This window comes from Genypterus blacodes, unplaced genomic scaffold (assembly GCF_046128005.1).
Source record: "Genypterus blacodes isolate CSIRO-AG114 ecotype Tasmania unplaced genomic scaffold, CSIRO-AGI_Gbla_v1 ptg000114l_1, whole genome shotgun sequence".
Taxonomy (NCBI): domain Eukaryota; kingdom Metazoa; phylum Chordata; class Actinopteri; order Ophidiiformes; family Ophidiidae; genus Genypterus; species Genypterus blacodes.
In genome coordinates this window covers 60748-77476 of record NW_027466918.1, presented here as the reverse complement: position 1 = coordinate 77476, position 16729 = coordinate 60748, and the positions used below count along the sequence as shown (strand labels likewise).

The following is a 16729-nucleotide window of genomic DNA, read 5'->3' as shown; positions in this document are numbered from 1 at the left end:
CATCCTCAGTGTCACCCAGTCTGTCTGTCTGTCAGTCACACACACGGACCCGCCCCCCTCCCTTCCATCTCACTCCTGGACTGTGCCGGGCGGAGGGGGGGCGGGTCTACTTCCTGTTCCCTCAGAGAGCGCCCGTCTGGTTTGCCCGGTGCCTTTCACAGATCAGGGTTTTGTGCATTGTGATGTTTTGCTTTGGTTGAACTGCTGCATTGTGAAGCGACACAAGACAAAGAAGCGAACAAAGTGCGACTCCGGCCGATGGAACCGGGCGTCACATTTTTAAGTATTTATATTTTGGTGTACTTGCTTTGACACCGGCGTGTGATTGCGTCATAATCCGTCCGCTGGAGGGATTTTTCTTTTTTTTTGCTAAATCATGGAGATAAACCTTTTTTCCCGTCTTGTAGCGTCTGTGTGAATTAAATGCGTTTGTGTTTCAGACTTTTTAAAGCTTTGGTTTTCATCCCAACACGGTCTCTAGTTTGGTCAAACACACATGTTGTTACTCTAAACTCTACGTGTTCTATTGCACTTTTTTAAAAACATAAAACACGTCATAGAAACCCTCAGCGACTCTGTTTGTACTCTAATGCATCTGTGCTAAGTGGCTAAGTAGCATCCGTGTGTGTTTTCCCTGAACTAAACATCTTTCCTACCAAGATCATGACTCATGCTGTGTTTCTGTGTGTTCCTGTCTGATTGTCTTCCCTGCTGCTGTCTCACATCAGTCCCTCATGTCTCCTCTCGTCCGTGGCGAGCAGCAGCGGCAGCAGCGTTCGCTCCTGTGAACCTTCTGAATAGAGATGACCTGATAAAGTGCGAGCTCACACACTCCCTCACCTGTCCTCTCGCTCTCTTTCACCGCTCACACACCGCGGCTTTGTGTCTCGTGCGTTGTGATGTCCGGATGCACATTCCGGGGCGAGTGAAGTGTGTGGGAAAGAGGAGCGCAGGGTCGCCGCCGGCTTTGTCTCCAAACAACCCGGCGCTCTCTTAATTAAAGAGCTTAACAATGCTGCAGCGTCACTCTTGTTTACATCCAACGCCTGCCGCTCTTTTTATTGTTTGTAGTCAGATTTTCCCATGACGGCCTGGTGTTGGGTAACGAGAAGACTCCTCTGATGGACAACAAGCTACAGTGAAGGCTTTAGAATGTTCACGTGTGTGTTCTCGCCTGTAGAGCTCTAATGTGGAGCTCCGGCCTGCAGCAGCGCTCCAGTGTTCCTCTCCTCCTCCTCACGGCTCGGACACGCCGCTGTGCCGTATGGAAAGCAGGAGAACGTGTCTTTGGGATTCAATGACTTTCCCCCCCGTGCATAGATTAGGGTGAGTTGCTTCAAGTGACTGATGTGCTGCAGCTCAAGGAGGCGGCGTCCTTGAGCTGTAAGTGGGGCAGCTGTAGGTGAATTAAGAACATGTGAGGACAGCGGGAGGACACGGAGCTCTTATTCCCTTTGGCTCTAACTGGCAGAACAAGAGCGACGTTGTCCCAGGGAATCTCCTCAACCGTTGGAGTTTGAAACCGGGCTGAAGTTTTGAACCCAAGCCTGAACCTGAAGGCTGGAGATTTCATCAACAGCTTCAGACCTGAGCTACTAAACAGGCTGCAGGTTCAGATCCGACCTGTAGGGCTGCAGCCATATGGAAGCACTAAGCTGATGGTGCGGCGCCCTACAGCCTTGCTCAGAGGCACAACCACAGGGTCGCCCCCTTCATATTGCTGCTCCGCTGAAATATAGTCCAAACTGTCATATGTTCACAGTCCAACCTGCAATTTGCGTCGTCTGTGATTCATTTGCTCAATTACCCGTCCTGGGCTGGGTCTGTTTTCTCAGCTGAGCCTGTTCAGCCGCTCCGCTCCGCTCCGCTCCTCGCTGTAATATCTCTCCCCGTCGCCACTCCAGCCCGTCGTCTCTCTCGCCTCAGTTTGGGGAGCAGGGGAGGATTGTGGGTTGCACGGTCTAATTCCATCAGGATGACTGATGCCCACTCTCCGGGCTGCAGCGCCGCCTTTATTGCTCTCATTTATACCAGGAGGGGAGAGAGAGAGAGAGAGGAGTTCAGTCACTTTGGACGCAGCATAATATTGCCTCTTGTGTTTTACTGTAACATTTTAAATCTGCTATCCTACACATTCCTGTAGGATACACCCCCCCCCCCCCTACACTGAGGAAGATGAGTCGACATTCCCAGGAATATTCAACACTCCAAAACCGCTAAAGGGATTTTTCACAAGTGGAATATATTGAGGCTGTAATTCACCCGCGGGCAATTTTCAATGCAGATCCAGAATAAGAGGGGCGCGCCCACGCAACCTCCCACCCCCCCCCCACAAGCTTTTCAATTGTCTGCCAGCCTGTCGTTATGACAACCTAGCAGCCAGGCAGTGCCAATCAATCCAAGAAATGATTAGCGGGGCTTCATTTGGTGTAATGGGAGCGTCTCTCTAATCGTTTTACGGCCTTCGCCACCAAACCGCCGCCCCCTCCAGGCTCGCACGACGCACGACGCACAACCATAAAAGTAATTAGATTGAGCTTTGTGGTTCAACTGATCCACACACACAGTTATTACACCCACGTCGTTAATGAACACCGGAGGAACAAGAAGGAGTCGCGGTACGAGCACTTTGGATCTGGAGGAGGCGGGATTAAGGATCTGTGTGAATGAGACGCATCAGTGTGTGTGTGTGTGTGTGAGGATATCAATAAAGGAGGTATTTACAACATGGCTGTACTGTGTTTATGTCCACACACACACACCTTCCTGTCTCCATCAGGAGGCCAGGGTCAGGTGGAGGGGAGGAGTGTCCCCTCTCCCCTTGTCTCCTTCATTAACACTCACTAACCTCCATCCCCTCTGGTCCTGTAACCCTCTGAGTGTCCAGCATGGCTCCTCCCCCTCCTCCCCCCTCCTCCTGTCTGTGTCTCACCCCTCATTCTGACTCCGGTGACCGGATCAACACACACTGTCTGTCTGCCCGTCTCACGCCCGGTAAGTGTGTGTGTGTGTGTGTGTGTATGTGTGTGTGTGTGCGTGGGTGGTAGTTTGTGTCAGGTGAAGTCATATTAAAGTTGAATGTTTAATGTTGTTGTATTCTGTATGATTATTGTCTGATGAAGCCTCCATATGAATTCTGTACACACACACACAAACACACACTGTCATATTGTGTGTGTGTGTGTGTGTGTGTGTGTTGTTTCATGCTTAATCCCGAGCCTAATGTGTGATACATACTGACTCTGACTTCCTGTTGGCGTGCACAGGAGGTCCCACGTGTTGATCTGTGCGTTCACATGTTTAACCTTTAACAGTAGAAGAAGAAGAAGACAGTTTGTCTGCTAATGTTTCCCCTTTTTAATTTAAAAGTTTGGAGATTAGTTACATGACTGAAATGACTGACTGATCTAATTCGGGTAAATCTAACCCCCTGTATTGATTTCATATATTGGAGCCCCCACTGCACACACACACACACACATCAATCTGACATTAGCCCTGCAGACGGTTCAGGCTGAGATGTTTGTGCTCTGCATGTTTAACTCTGGGCTTATCAGTATTCAGATCAGTCAGGGAGAGTAAAGCTCCCAGCTGCCCCGGAGTCTGATGGGCTCTCAGAGAACAAGCCGCTCGCTCTCTGATCAACACGTGTGCCTCCACATCCTCACACACACACACAACAAGCCAACAACCTATTAGAGTCTTAGGGTTTGAAATGTTAGAGGAAAGGGAAGCGATCAAATGTCAACACTTTCTATGTGATATGGAGATAGAGGGATGGATGGATGGATGGATAGAGGAATCGATGGATTGATTGATTGATTTCTATCTATATGTTGATGGATTGAGTGATGTGAAGTTTAACCACGTTGCCGACTTGCCGCTTTCAGCCAAACTCCAGCGGCGGCGGCGGCAGCAGCAACGGGCCGGGCGTCTACAGCAGCAGCAGCCAGCAGGGGCGCCACTCTGTGTCTGTGGAGGTCCAGATGCAGCGGCAGAGGCAGGAAGAGAGAGACGCCTTCACCCAGGCACAGAGGCAGTACAGCTCCCTGCCACGGTGAGAGAGTGTGTGTGTGTGTGTGTGTGTGTGTATTTATGTCAGGTTCGTTGTCGTAACTTTGCCACAGCAATGATTTCAGATCATAAACATAACATATGAGAAAGTAAAGAGGTCATGGCCGGTCAGATACAGACCGCAAACCTACACACACCCACACACACACACACACACACACATACACACACACACACACACACTTATGAAACCGCAGAATAGACGGATCACATTACCCTCTCACACAGATCTGACATGATTGCTTTCCTCTCCCTTAATGTGATTCCCTTTGATCTGCATGATGCGACCGCCTGTCATTCCAGGAAGAGTGTGTGTGTGTGTCAGGGTGTGTGTGTGTGTGTGTGGAGGAGAGGGTGTTACAGGAATTGAATAATGAACATTGTAGCTTTGATTGAGGTAGAGAGGAGCTCAGCAGTGTTTCAGCTGAAGCTTCAGTGTGGCTTTAATACCAAACACTGAAACTGACAAGAAGACAAACAGAACGATGAAGAGTAGAGTTCTATGAAGCCACGCCCCCTTTGCTCCCCCATCACATCACCCCGTCTTTGTCCCATTAGTTTGCTCCTTTGACTGATCTCTTCCTGCGGCACTTCCTCCCTTCCTCATTGCATTTCCTGCCCCCCCGTCCCCCTTCCTGTTTCAGCTCAAAATAAATCCAATTAAAGCTCAGTCAGTCAGTTTCATTGCAGCTTCAGCTCGTTTGGAGAGACGACAGAGTCAGAGTCTGAGCTCAACCAAACCTGCTCCGGGTTTATGAGGCGGGACGACACAAAGTATGCAAAGTCACATCTCTGAATTTAGATGATGAGGGGCTACCGTGTGTGTGTGTGTGTGTGTGTGTGTGTGTGTGTGTGTGTGTGTGTGTGTGTGTGTGTGTGTGTGTGTGTGTGTGTGTGACTACACTAGTGTGCACCGTCCCTCTAAATCTGCAACTTCGAATGTTATCTTCCTGCTTGGTCGCCGTGGCGATGTAATCTCACTGTCAGACACAAATCCTTCCCTCCATAAATATTGCAGGCGTGGTTGCTGAAACATTAATGAAGCGCCGTCTCGCTCCGGCGCTCAGGAGAAACTTCCTGTGGCTCCGTCCTCCCCCGGCTCGCCGCTAATTCCATTAAGGAAAGCGTTGTGTTTGCATCGAGACGCCCGTGTGTGTGAGCTTAAGGACGCCGTTGTTCCCCTGGCAGCACAGCGCTGTGTGGAGTCAGGGGCTCGGTGATGTCATGGCGATGTGATGGGAGCCGCACGGGGTCGCCGTCAGTCCTCCTTTCATTTTGGGTGAAGGTCAGTTTGCTTTTTTAACAAACAACGGGCGGCGCGCGAAAATAAACTGCTGCCGCTTGAAACGACGCTGCGGCCGACGAAGAGGCCTCGTATTCATCACTGACGAGCGCCATTGATCTCCGAGCCAAAGCGCTGCCATGACGGGAGCCCGGAGCCTGACTGCAACAGCTGCAGTGGCATTTGGTCTCTGTAGTGTGTGTGTGTGTGTGTGTGTGTGTGTGTGTGTTACAGCCACATGTCAATCTGGCCTCCACTGCAACCTCTCTCTCCCTCTCTCTCTCTCTCTCTCTTTCTCTTTCTCTCTCTCTCTCTCTCTCTCTCTCTCTCTCTCTCTCTCTCTCTCTCTTTCTCTTTCTCTCTCTCTCTCTCTCTCTCTCTCTCTCTCTCTCTCTCTCTCTCTCTCTCTCTCTCTCTCTTCCCTTCCTGTCTCCTGCTGTTACCTTGAGGATCTTTATTTTTTCGTATTTTTCCCGATCTTTGGACTTTGGATATCTTTTGGTTGTCGCAGGAGGCAAACAATTCCCAGAATTCCCTGTGCAATGCCTCTGTCACAGTGAGGTGATGTCACTCAGACCTGAGCAGATCAGCGTGATCGCTGCTGAGTGTTAAACCAACAGAGTCAAAGGTCACATGTCACATCACACACACACAGTTTCCTTCTTCTGTTAGCTTCTCCGTCGGGGGAAGGCGGAGCTTATCTCAATTCTTGTCTTTCGTCTGCGGTCGCATTCGTTTTGCAACTTCATTTTCTGCTTTTTACCGAAAAACCAAGAAATCTGCATGAACACCACGGGAAATTGGTGTTAAATTAAGAGGAAAAGACGTCTGCCTGCTTTGGTGTGTGTGTGTGTGTGTGTGTGTGTGTGTGTGTGTGTGTGTACATGTTGTGAATGCAGAGGAGCGTCCCTCTGTCAGTGTTTTCCTCTTGTGTCCGTACACACGGCGGGCAGAGACGTGCTCTGGTTTACACGTGGCTGCAGGCGGCGGTCCGGCTTTGGCCTCTTTGTCTTCATGTGAAATGAGATCAGATGCTGGCGACGCCCGTCTGCCAGGATTGGAATCGCCGAAGCGTGCGGCAGAATCAACCTGGACTGCCACCCGCCTCTCCCGTCTCGCCCATCTCTCCCGTCTCGCCCATCCAGCGCCGTATCCGTTCCCAACCGGGTTCAATCTCTGCTGAATAAGAATAAAGGTTCTTTTCTATTCTCATTCCAGTTTCCTCTTCCCTCCCTGCTCGGATCCAAACAGGAATAAAAGGCTTTGGTCCCAGCTGCCTGATGAACCTGCTAATTATGCATGAATCAGTCTGAAGCCCATTGATGTTCCTCTGTCTCTCTTTTCTTCTTCTTCTCTTTCTCTGCTCGCGTTTTGTCTCGCCCTCCAGATAAACGGTTGGAGCTGTGAGGGCTCGGCACACTCATGCATGTCGTATGGGCTCACACGCACACACACGCACACACACACACACACACACACACAGAGGCATGGTTGCCACAAAGAGGCCAGCCAAGCAGAAATGAGCGGTGATGTCACACATCTGGAGTTTTCTTCCCGTCTTCTTGGTAAGAGGCGGGGCAGAGGCGTGACAGCCTCTGCCCCGCCTCTTAGTTCACGCTACTGTCACGTGTAAACGTATCACGCCGGGCAGAATCCATCCAGAACAAGATGGTGACCTCATTTTTCCCGCTCTGTTATTACTGTCTGTCAGGTGGCATGCTTGTTTCTGTCCGTCTCCAAATGGGCCTAATGGGCTGGAGGGGACGTTGACATGGTTAGGTGTCCCTGTGTGTGTGTGTGTGTGTTGTTACCTGCCCACAGGCACTTTGTGAGGCTGTAATGGCCGCCTCATTTCCATTGGATGTGATGGCTCAGCTGCCACACCGGTGACAGCACTGTCCTTCCTCAGCCACGGAGCCAAACACTCCGTCCATCGCCCAAAAGGGACAGGGATTTGGCTCCAACATTTGTGTGTTAGTGCTGACATGTCTCCCTCCAGACCAGGGGACGAGAGACAGACAGCTCTGATCTGTGTGGAGGGAAGAACAGGAGCATGTGAAGGAGAAAGGCCTCCTTCTCCTCACACCCTAGGCTTTAGTCTCTGGGTCTGTCTGTGATTCCTGTTAGGAGGATTCTCTTCATTATTGATTATTCGAACAATTAATCATTTATGAAACCTAACAGAGTCTCAAGGTGAGGTCTGATGTCCTGCGTCTGAACCCAGAGCAGTGTGAAGAACAGAAGCAGCAGCAGCTCTTCATCACTAACTCATTGGTTTAAGAACATGGAATCCTCCTTTAAGTTCCTAACAGGAAGAGTAGATGTTCACATTGTTGCACACTAACTTTCTGTCTGAACTCATATTTCCGATGCTCATCTCTCCCCTCTTCACCAGGCAACCCAGGAAGAACCCCAGCTCCATCTCCCAGGACTCCTGGGACAAGGCGTACCCCCCCGGCGAGGTCTTCCAGACGGCCAAGGAGAACCCCCGCTACTCCAGCTACCAGGGCTCCCGGAACGGCTACCCGGGCGGAGGAAGCGTCAACGCCAGGGTCCTGCTGGAGGCCCAGGAGCTGCTGAGGCAGGAGCAGAGGCGCCGAGAACAGGAGGCCAAAGGGAAGATGATGCTGGAGAACAGCGGCAACAGCAGCTATGAGGGATACTCCAGCGGGCACCTGAAGGACCCGGCCTCCCCTAAAGGACCGTACCGCCAAGACGTGCCGCCGTCGCCCTCTCAGCTGGCGAGGCTCAACAGGATAGGGTCAGAGAAAGGGCGGCTGTTTTATTCTTGAGGATTAGAGACGGACACGGAATGAAGAGCTGAGCGGAGGACTGAGTCTGGCTCAGGGCCCGAGGCGGCGTCCTGGGGATTATCTGGAGGAAATGGCAAACAAATGGACGCAGGCAATGTGGACAAAGGGTAACAGAGAGGTCAAGGATCTTAGAGCTAAACTGAGGCGAAGTACGCGGGCGTTTGTGTTCAATCCCTCGCCGACGGAGCAGCGTCGGTCAGTCACCCTCCTCGCAGAGACGAGTCGCTCGGTGGCTTCGCCGCGTGCGCCGACACATCGCTTGCTCCGAGAACCCGGCGCCCTCGTGTTCTGACAATCAAACGGGCAGACAGGCGAGCGAAGGGAGTGGGTGTTGGTTTAGAGCCCATGGGGAGGCACGAGTGGGTTTGTGTGGGCAAGTGACAAGCTACACGTGTACGAGCGCTCGTCACCGCCGCGTACCGTTCTCCTGACGAGCCCAGGCGTGTGCGCGGCGACTTTAACGGCTCCCACTCAGTCACAACTCGCCCGCTCCTCACTTTGCCGGAGGTTGATCTTCGCCAGCCGCCTCGCTCGGCGTTCTGTTTGTCTCCTTCCTCCGTTTCTCCGCAGCGATCAGGCCTCACGCTTCTCCCCAGAGAACAGAGGAACAAGGGAACGTGTGAAAGGAAGGCACCGTGTGTGTGTGTGTGTGTGTGTGTGTGTGTGTGTGTGTGTGTGTGTTATTAATAAAGCGCTCCCTCATAAATGATTCATATCGCGAGGAGACCCAGGCACAGAGGGTAGACAGCTCTGATCCTCTGCCCAGCCTGCCTGCACCGCTCTGGGCTTGACTCGCTGGCCTGCCTGCCCGCCTGTCTGGAGCTCTGGCCTCCATCCTCCTCTCCTTCTCCTCTCTTCTCTCCTCTCTCCTCTCCATTCATTACTCTCCTTTCTTCTACCTCAAACCCACCGTCGACGCCACCACCTCCACCCTCCTCCCCTCCTCACTCATCTTCCACCCGCCTCCTCCTCCTCCTCCTCCTCTTCATCTCTGGAGTCGGGCGCTGCTCTGAATTTTTCATCACAGGCCACCTGCTGCCTGCCAGAGCCAAAGAACGCTGCCACCAGAGGCACAGACAGAGGGCCCGGCGCCTGACATGGAGGGGAGAAGGAAAGGCGAAGAGAGAGGGGAGGATGAGGAGGATGAGGAGGAGCCTCCCGGTGCGCCATTAGCATGCGCTCCTTCTCCTGTTAGGAACAAAAGACAGAATTGTCCTCAGGAGTTAATTGCCATACGACGGCTCTAATTGCTCTGTTTTTTAAGCATTTTTAAACGTTTATCTGACACTCTTATCTGGAGTGATTTAGAATGAGGGAGGAGGGGGGAGGGGGGAGGAGAGAGAAGGGGGAGGAGCTCCGTACTGAGCTGCTGAACACATCATGCCAGCAAATTGCTTTCAAAGGAAGAAGTGAGACCTGCAGGGTTTTAAACCTGTGAAGTTTTGATTATGGGTCTGTCGTCTCTCGTCACGGCCGTCCTCTTTGGTTTGTGCCGTTTGGACATGAGAACATTTTTCCATTTTAAGCCACACACACTACAGACTACACACACACACTACACACTACACACACACACACTACAGGAGGAACTGGGAAAGGAGAATGAAACGAGCTGCTTTAAGACAAAGACATAATCTGCACACTGCAATCTAAACCCAAGATCCCTCCGGCACCAGCGCCGTGGTGACTGTCGCAGCAGAACCGCCGTTCTGTTCTCGTCTCTGCCCGAGTTCGAAACAAAAGGGAAAAGGGAAGGAGCCGCCGAACGGTTACTGAAGGTGCTCGCTGCGTAACAAAGCATCAGAAGGGCAAAAGAGCGAGGACAGAGAAGAATAAAAGGGAGAAAATGGCCTTAGTCTTGTGTGTAAATCTGGATTTGACCCCAGCTGATCTTCTCACTGTGGGACTCAGAGTGGAACACAAACAGCAGTTCAGGTTCAAGCTGCTGTGTCGTATCGACCAGCCTGCTGTGAACACGACCGATACCTGTAAGGATCCATTGATACTGAGCTCCAGAGCTACGTTTACACCTGCAGGTACAAATTACCCAACATGCAACAGACGGGACACGTGGAGCAAACAAAACAACTAGAGAGGAACTTCCTGAAGGACAAGCCATGCCATTGGTTACTGCTGAGGAGTGTGTAGAGTGGTTGCTAGGACGGTTGCTATGGTGTAGGGTGGGGTTGCTAGGGCAGCTGCTCTGGAGCACAGTGTCATGGCCCAAGTCAGGAAGGATGGTTGAATATTTTCATATCTATTTGAAAACGATAAAGATAAAGATGTCGATACCAAAAAAAATATTCCAATAATCTCCTGAATCTGCCGGAACGAGCAGAACTCCTTATAAGGTCGGATCCTGCTTCATACCACCACCAAGGCCCACACATCCTGCGGTAGGAGCTTGTGAACTGAAGTGCATTTAAACGTGGAGGTGTGGGAGGAACAAATCTCTGTTTCTGAAAATGAACGGTTGCACGTCGCGTTGGTCCGGTTTCGGTCCGGTCCGGTCCGGTCTGGATCACATGGATCCAGCTGGACTGCAGACCTGTCAAGATGTCTCAACAGCTTGAATGATTATATCTGTATGACTTTTGTCCGTTGCAGCATGTTGTTGAGCTCCAGTTAGGAAACCCGACCCTCATGAGCTGGTGGTTGATCTTCTCTAACATGTAAAGATCTAAACGGGCTAGGATCCGTTACAGCACGGGGCTTGGACCTGCAGTGTAAATGTAGCGGGCTGCAGATGTGGGGATTTTGTTATGAGGTGTGATTTTTGCCAAGTGCCTGAGTTGACAGTGTCCTAATGTTTGACACGCAGAGGAAGCCGGTGTGATTGATCCGTGTCACCATGGAAACATACCTGCCGTGTGTTTATAACATTTTTAATATCATTAAATGTGTCATTTGGTACTCTTTCCTGTTTTGTATTTACCATTAAGAGCCAATGCTAAAGATCAAGGGTCAAGTGTATTTGCTGTACCATGACTTGTGTGTGTGTGTGTGTGTGTTCAGTTTGTCAAAGGAAGCTGATGTAAGCTGATGTGCAATTCTTTTTGTTTTCCAGAAAACTTTGACATGATATATAAAGAAATGTATACAGCCACTTTTCCTGTACATATCAAGTTTAGAATAAAACGGAAGGCTGTCCATCCTGTTTACACTCTGACCTCTGACCTCTGCTGCCTGTTTCCCCTCAGCCTGCACGGACTCGTCTGCTGTCACTCGTCCTTTCTGACAGATAATATACGATCTGACATCATTGATGATCAGTGGAGCAGATGATGTGTGTTTCATTCAACCAACATCAAGCTACACAAACACATTCACTCACACACACACACACACACACACACACACTATTGTTTCTGCATAGACCCAATCTGTTAAACACACTGAGGTAATCTCCCCACACACCATTGTGTTTCCTGTTATTAAGTCGGCGCTCAGTCCCATTGTCCCTCACTGGGGACGCGTTGAGCGACTCGCTGCTTCTGTTTTGGCTCTGAAGGTCGAAGGTCGCGTCCTAAACAAATAGCATTAAAGTCTCTTAAGCCAGCCAGCTCTGTGTGTGTGTGCAGAGACAGAAGAAAAGAGAAATCTCTTTATCCTGCGCTTTTATCTGTTTCACACACACACACACACACACACACACACACAGATGACTTCACTTGTTGGACACCGGCTCAGTTGCTCTTCCTGAAACGTGGATCACATGCAGTCTTTGTTGGTTTTGCTGCATTTCAAAGTAATAATATTCAGACAAATACTCACTATACTGCACCAAGGTACCGCGAGAGGAACTGAGGCTGGAGTGTGTGTGAGGTGCAGGTGTGTGTCACCAGGTGCAGGTGTGTGTCACCAGGTGCAGGTGTGCATGTCACCAGGTGATGTTGTTCGGCCTCTGCACTTTGCCAAATACTGCCCGTTGTCCTCCGGATGTGCCGGAGCGATGGACGTGGCAGCGTTCCAGCACAGAACTTAACCTCCATTAAGTCTTTATTAATGACAAACATCAGGCTAATGTGTTGCACCGTCAAAGCTTTTATCACTGCGTCGCCGTGACGACGCCGTGCCAGGTTTATGCAAGGACGGTGGAAAATTCTGAGTGAGTGTGGGAGGGCGGTGCATTTAAAGACATCGAGCATCGCACAAACAAACAAACGTGTGTGTGTGTGCGTGTGTGTGAGAGAGCTCTTCGGTTTGGTTCCATTCTGTCAGCAAACCCCCCACAGATCCGCCCACTCACTTACATCATGTTTTCACCTCAGGTACGTAAAAGAAATCTGACTTCAATCGCTGGAAAGAAGACGAAATAACTGAGGGTCCAAGTGCATCACTGCCGTTCAGGTTCAGTACCTGAGTGTGAACGCAGGGAGGCTTCATCTGTGAGGTGTTGAACTTCCCCCTGCAGCAGGTTCATGCTGTCATAATCTGCAGTAATATCTGTTTGTTTGCCTTCATCACTCCTCCTCCTCCTCCCTCTTCTCTCTTCTCTCCTTCATTTACTTCCTTCCTTCTTTCTCTCTATCGTGTTTCTGTCCTTACTGATCCATTTCCTGCCTCCTCCCTCCTTCTTTATGTTTGTTGTCCCTGCTCTTCTTCTTCTCCTCTTCTTGTACTTTAAGTGATAATCTGACAAATCCACAAAGATCAGAGGTGAGGCATTCAGGGTCAGTAGGAGAAAAGGCCGCCGGCTCTGGAGGCCCGTAAACTTTACCTGGTGTATTATTACTCATTGTGTTTTTATGTGTTCCACGCCGCTGCATCATTTCAGCTACAGATGTTTCTGTCAACAGCGATGCAACGAGGGAGCACTAAACCTTTTACTTTACAGCCGCCGCTGCCACCGCCGCCACCGCCGCCCCGTCGTTCAGTTTAGTGTGGCGCTTACGGGAGGCGTCTCCAGCGCGCTGTGAGGTCGGAGGAGCGCCCCGGTTCTGAGGCGACACCTGTTTCAGCGATGCAGCTCACACATGACGCCATGCCTCTGGAATTTAGGGAGGAAGCTGGAGAAGCTGCAAGAGGGAGAGGAAGAGTCTGGAGCATAAATCAGGGTGAAGACAGAGGAAACACAGGAGGAAGCTCCCCTCATCTTCCTTCCTTTACACTTGGTACACATCTGGAAGGAGTTGTTTTACTGTCTTATCTGGAGGTTTTTGACCACAGCCTTTAGCAGAACGTCTGAACAGTGTGTGTGTGTGTGTGTGTGTGTGTGAGGATGTGTGCTACAGTAATGTGATGTAGCTGCTCGGTTACCAGGTCACTAATGAGCCAAAAGGGTGTGGGTTTGAATCCCAGAGCTCTTCACAAGTTCTCAAACCTGCTTTTTCTGCTGCTGGTGTTGAGTTAGTTTGAAGCCTTTGACTGAAATCATGTAGAAGTAATGAAGACATACATGAAGCTAATCTGAGAAAGTGTCATTTAGAATTCACAATTAAAACTTTGATTGGAAGCAAAGAAGCCACCGTCCAATTCACATTTATGAAAAATGGAATAGCATTTGTAGGTGAAGGGAAGAAAGTGTGGGAAGAGGTGAGAGGTTAGGAACTGAATAATAAACAGACTGAGAACTTCATAGGTTTGTTTTCTTTCACGTTTCAATGGGAAATGAGTCGAGTATGACCTGTGGCTCCGCCCCCGTCTGGCGTGGACTCGGCGGTGTGGGAACAGAGGGACGGTCCGGCCGCAGAGATGTTTACTGCTGGAGCAGGAGGGCCGCGTTTCCTGGAGAGCCTTGAGATAACATTGTCACCAGGCAGTGTGAAGGCTTCCTAAAGGGCCCGCCGTCAATCTGAGTGTTTGCTTTGCTAAAATAACTCCTCAGATGGTCGGAGGATGAATCGCTTCTCAAGGTTGTGAGTCAACGACGTCTTGACAATAGTCCATATGAGAATGAACGTAAAAGCCCAACAAACACCCACAGAGTCTCCTTGGGCCAATCAATACGGCCAGCTTCCTTCCTCTGAGAGCTTTTAAAGAGTCACGAGCCTCTGAAATCACACATACAGGAAGCTGACAACACAGCTGGCGGGCAAACGGGACCGCCGGCGCTTCACGCTGCACATTTAGAGCCTCAGTAGAACCTGCGTCTGATAATCAAGCAGAATGAGAGGAGAAATGTACCAAAGCTTCAACAGAGATGGAGCCTGAACCTCAAACCCCGATGACCCAGACTGAAACGCCTCCTTCCTCCTCCGTTTGTCCCTGAGCACCCAGAGGTCTACGTGCTCACAAAGTGCCCATCCGAAACCACGGCGAATATATTTTCACCGCCGACGAGCCGCACCATCTGCACGCCGGCCGCAGCCTGGCTTCCTGCGTACATCGCACAGCCCAGGCTGATTGTGAACGATGATGCAGTGGCACCCGGCTAACAGGTTCACACCAGCCCACATGCTTAGAGCCACCCTGGGCTAATTCAATTTCACTGCCATTCCAGAGGTAATAGACTGTGCCCCGCTTTGGAGTGGAGAAAAGGCAGAGTGGGACTGGAGCCCAATGCTTTAAAGGTCAGAGGGGGGAGTGTAGCATTAGCATATTGATGAGATGATCAAAATCTGTGTTTGATTAGTCCAGACAACCTGATTTTAGCCTCAATCACAGGATTTACAGTTCATTTGGTTCATTTGGTTCCAACAAGTCACCAGTTTGTCATGTTGCGTTCAGGTGCTCAGGGGCAAATGTGAAATTCTACAGTGGTACATACATGTACAGAGATACACACATGTACAGAGATATGTTGAATTCTATCTGTTTCTGCCAGAACAAGAACAGAAAATGTGGTATTTACTAATTTCCCACAGCGCCTGAATGCAGCATCGCCTACTCGCCCCCTTGCCATGATTGCAGACACCTGCTGCTCTTTTCTCACCTGCCCACACACACACACACACCTGCAGCTTTGGTTTGACCTTCACAGGGAGCGAGTGTGTTTGCTGGTGTTGTGTTTATGTTTGCGTCATCTTGTTTCTTGTGAGTATATGAAGTTTGTGTCTTTTGTTGTCGTTTCGCCTTTTATCAAGTCGAACACGTCAAACGTCTTTAATAACAAACATTGTGCTACTTTGAATTCACTGTAACTTCACTTCCCTTGTCCGTGTTCTTGGTAGAGATGAGATTAGAGTTCTGTCGTACTTTAGTCTGCTCTTATTTTGATGGAATCTTTGTTGATTTTGGTCTTATTGTGGAATCTGATGGCGACGAGAAGAAGAAGAAGAAGAAGATCAATAATGCCATCCTATTCCTTTAATGAGTGATACTAAAACACAGGCCTCAAACTCTTTTCTCTCTAAGTTGTTTTACACAAATGGCTCCATGAAATATAGTAAAGGTCTCGTAAAAAACCCGTAACTGACTGGTAAAAGTTAACAGCCGTGAAACCGCCGCTGTGACTACAGAACACCGGGAGCAACCGCAGTCTTTCTGAAAGCAGGATTTAGGAAACGAGGCTCCGTATTAACGATGAAATAAGATCCTGACTAAATGAAAACAAGCGTCTGCCTAACCGGAGCGTCTCTGTGATGTCAAAGGAGTCTGAGTCTGAGTCCGAGTCTCCCTGCAGGCTGTGAGACGATGGAACGTCCACGCCATCTAAACCGTAATGGATGTCGAACAGCCGAGGTTCAGTCATGTACAGACTCTCAGCGTGTCCTTGAGCAAGGCTGACAACTCGCGTTAACTCAGTTTTTAGGAGAGGGGAGGACGGAGGACGCTCTCCATTCAGCCCTGAACACCTGCAATCTTAAACGGCTTCTCTCAGTCTCCACGCAAACGCAGGAGGATGAAGGAGCCATTTCCTGTGCAGTACCTTCATAACATGGCTGCTGCTTCCACATGCTGCTTTGATATTGTAATCCTCCTCTACAAGGTCCCTTTTGTGTGACATTGTCCCATTTTCCTCCCAGAGATGAAGAGTGTGTTGTGGCGTAGCACTTCAGCCGAGAGGAACAAGCTGAAATTGCAGGAATGCAATCTGGTGAGGAGGACTGAGATGGGCCTGGAGTGGCCGCCCAGCCTCTGGGGCGCCGGCGGTCTCTGTTCCCCTCCATGCTGCCGTGCGTCTGCCTGTTCTCTAAAGCCAAATACAAACACAGCATTCATATTCGGACACAATGGAGCCTCGCCGACCTGCCATGAAATTGCTTTCTGCCGTGAATCCAGACGGGAAACACAATCAGATGGAATATGAATTCATCTAAAGTGGATCTGAAATATGGTTTGACGGCTTAAGATACGTGGAGACGCTGATGCTTGATGACATACACACACAGACACACACACACACTCTTCAGCACCTTACAACAATAACACACGTTTTGTCTTTCCTTAAAAAAAGGGAGTATTGTTCATGTTGTCGACGGAAATCATGGCGATGCTTTAACATGCAATATCACCATGGCGATGATGTAATTGAGAATGAATCAATCACTCGTCTCAAAAATGTGATGGTGACAGAATCATTATAAAAGTTAAGGCACACTTTGTTAACTTAATTTCAACTAAACTAAAAGACATCATGATGTCACCGAAACATTCAATCCTCTCCTGTCTGGAATCA

At 49.9% G+C, this 16729-nt stretch overlaps 1 protein-coding gene across 6 annotated transcripts in view; it reads left to right on the top strand.

Moving 5' to 3' along the window:
• pard3ab (par-3 family cell polarity regulator alpha, b) overlaps window positions 1-11338 on the top strand; it is a 163799-nt gene extending 152461 nt beyond the window's left edge. For all 6 annotated transcript variants that reach the window (XM_076161805.1, XM_076161804.1, XM_076161806.1 and 3 more), the window contains 2 exons: window positions 3891-4057; window positions 7752-11338. In XM_076161805.1, the coding sequence (XP_076017920.1) occupies window positions 3891-4057; window positions 7752-8148 (564 nt within the window). In that variant the 3' untranslated portion in view covers window positions 8149-11338. The remainder of the gene's footprint in view (window positions 1-3890; window positions 4058-7751) is intronic.
• Window positions 11339-16729: the final 5391 nt, after the last annotated feature.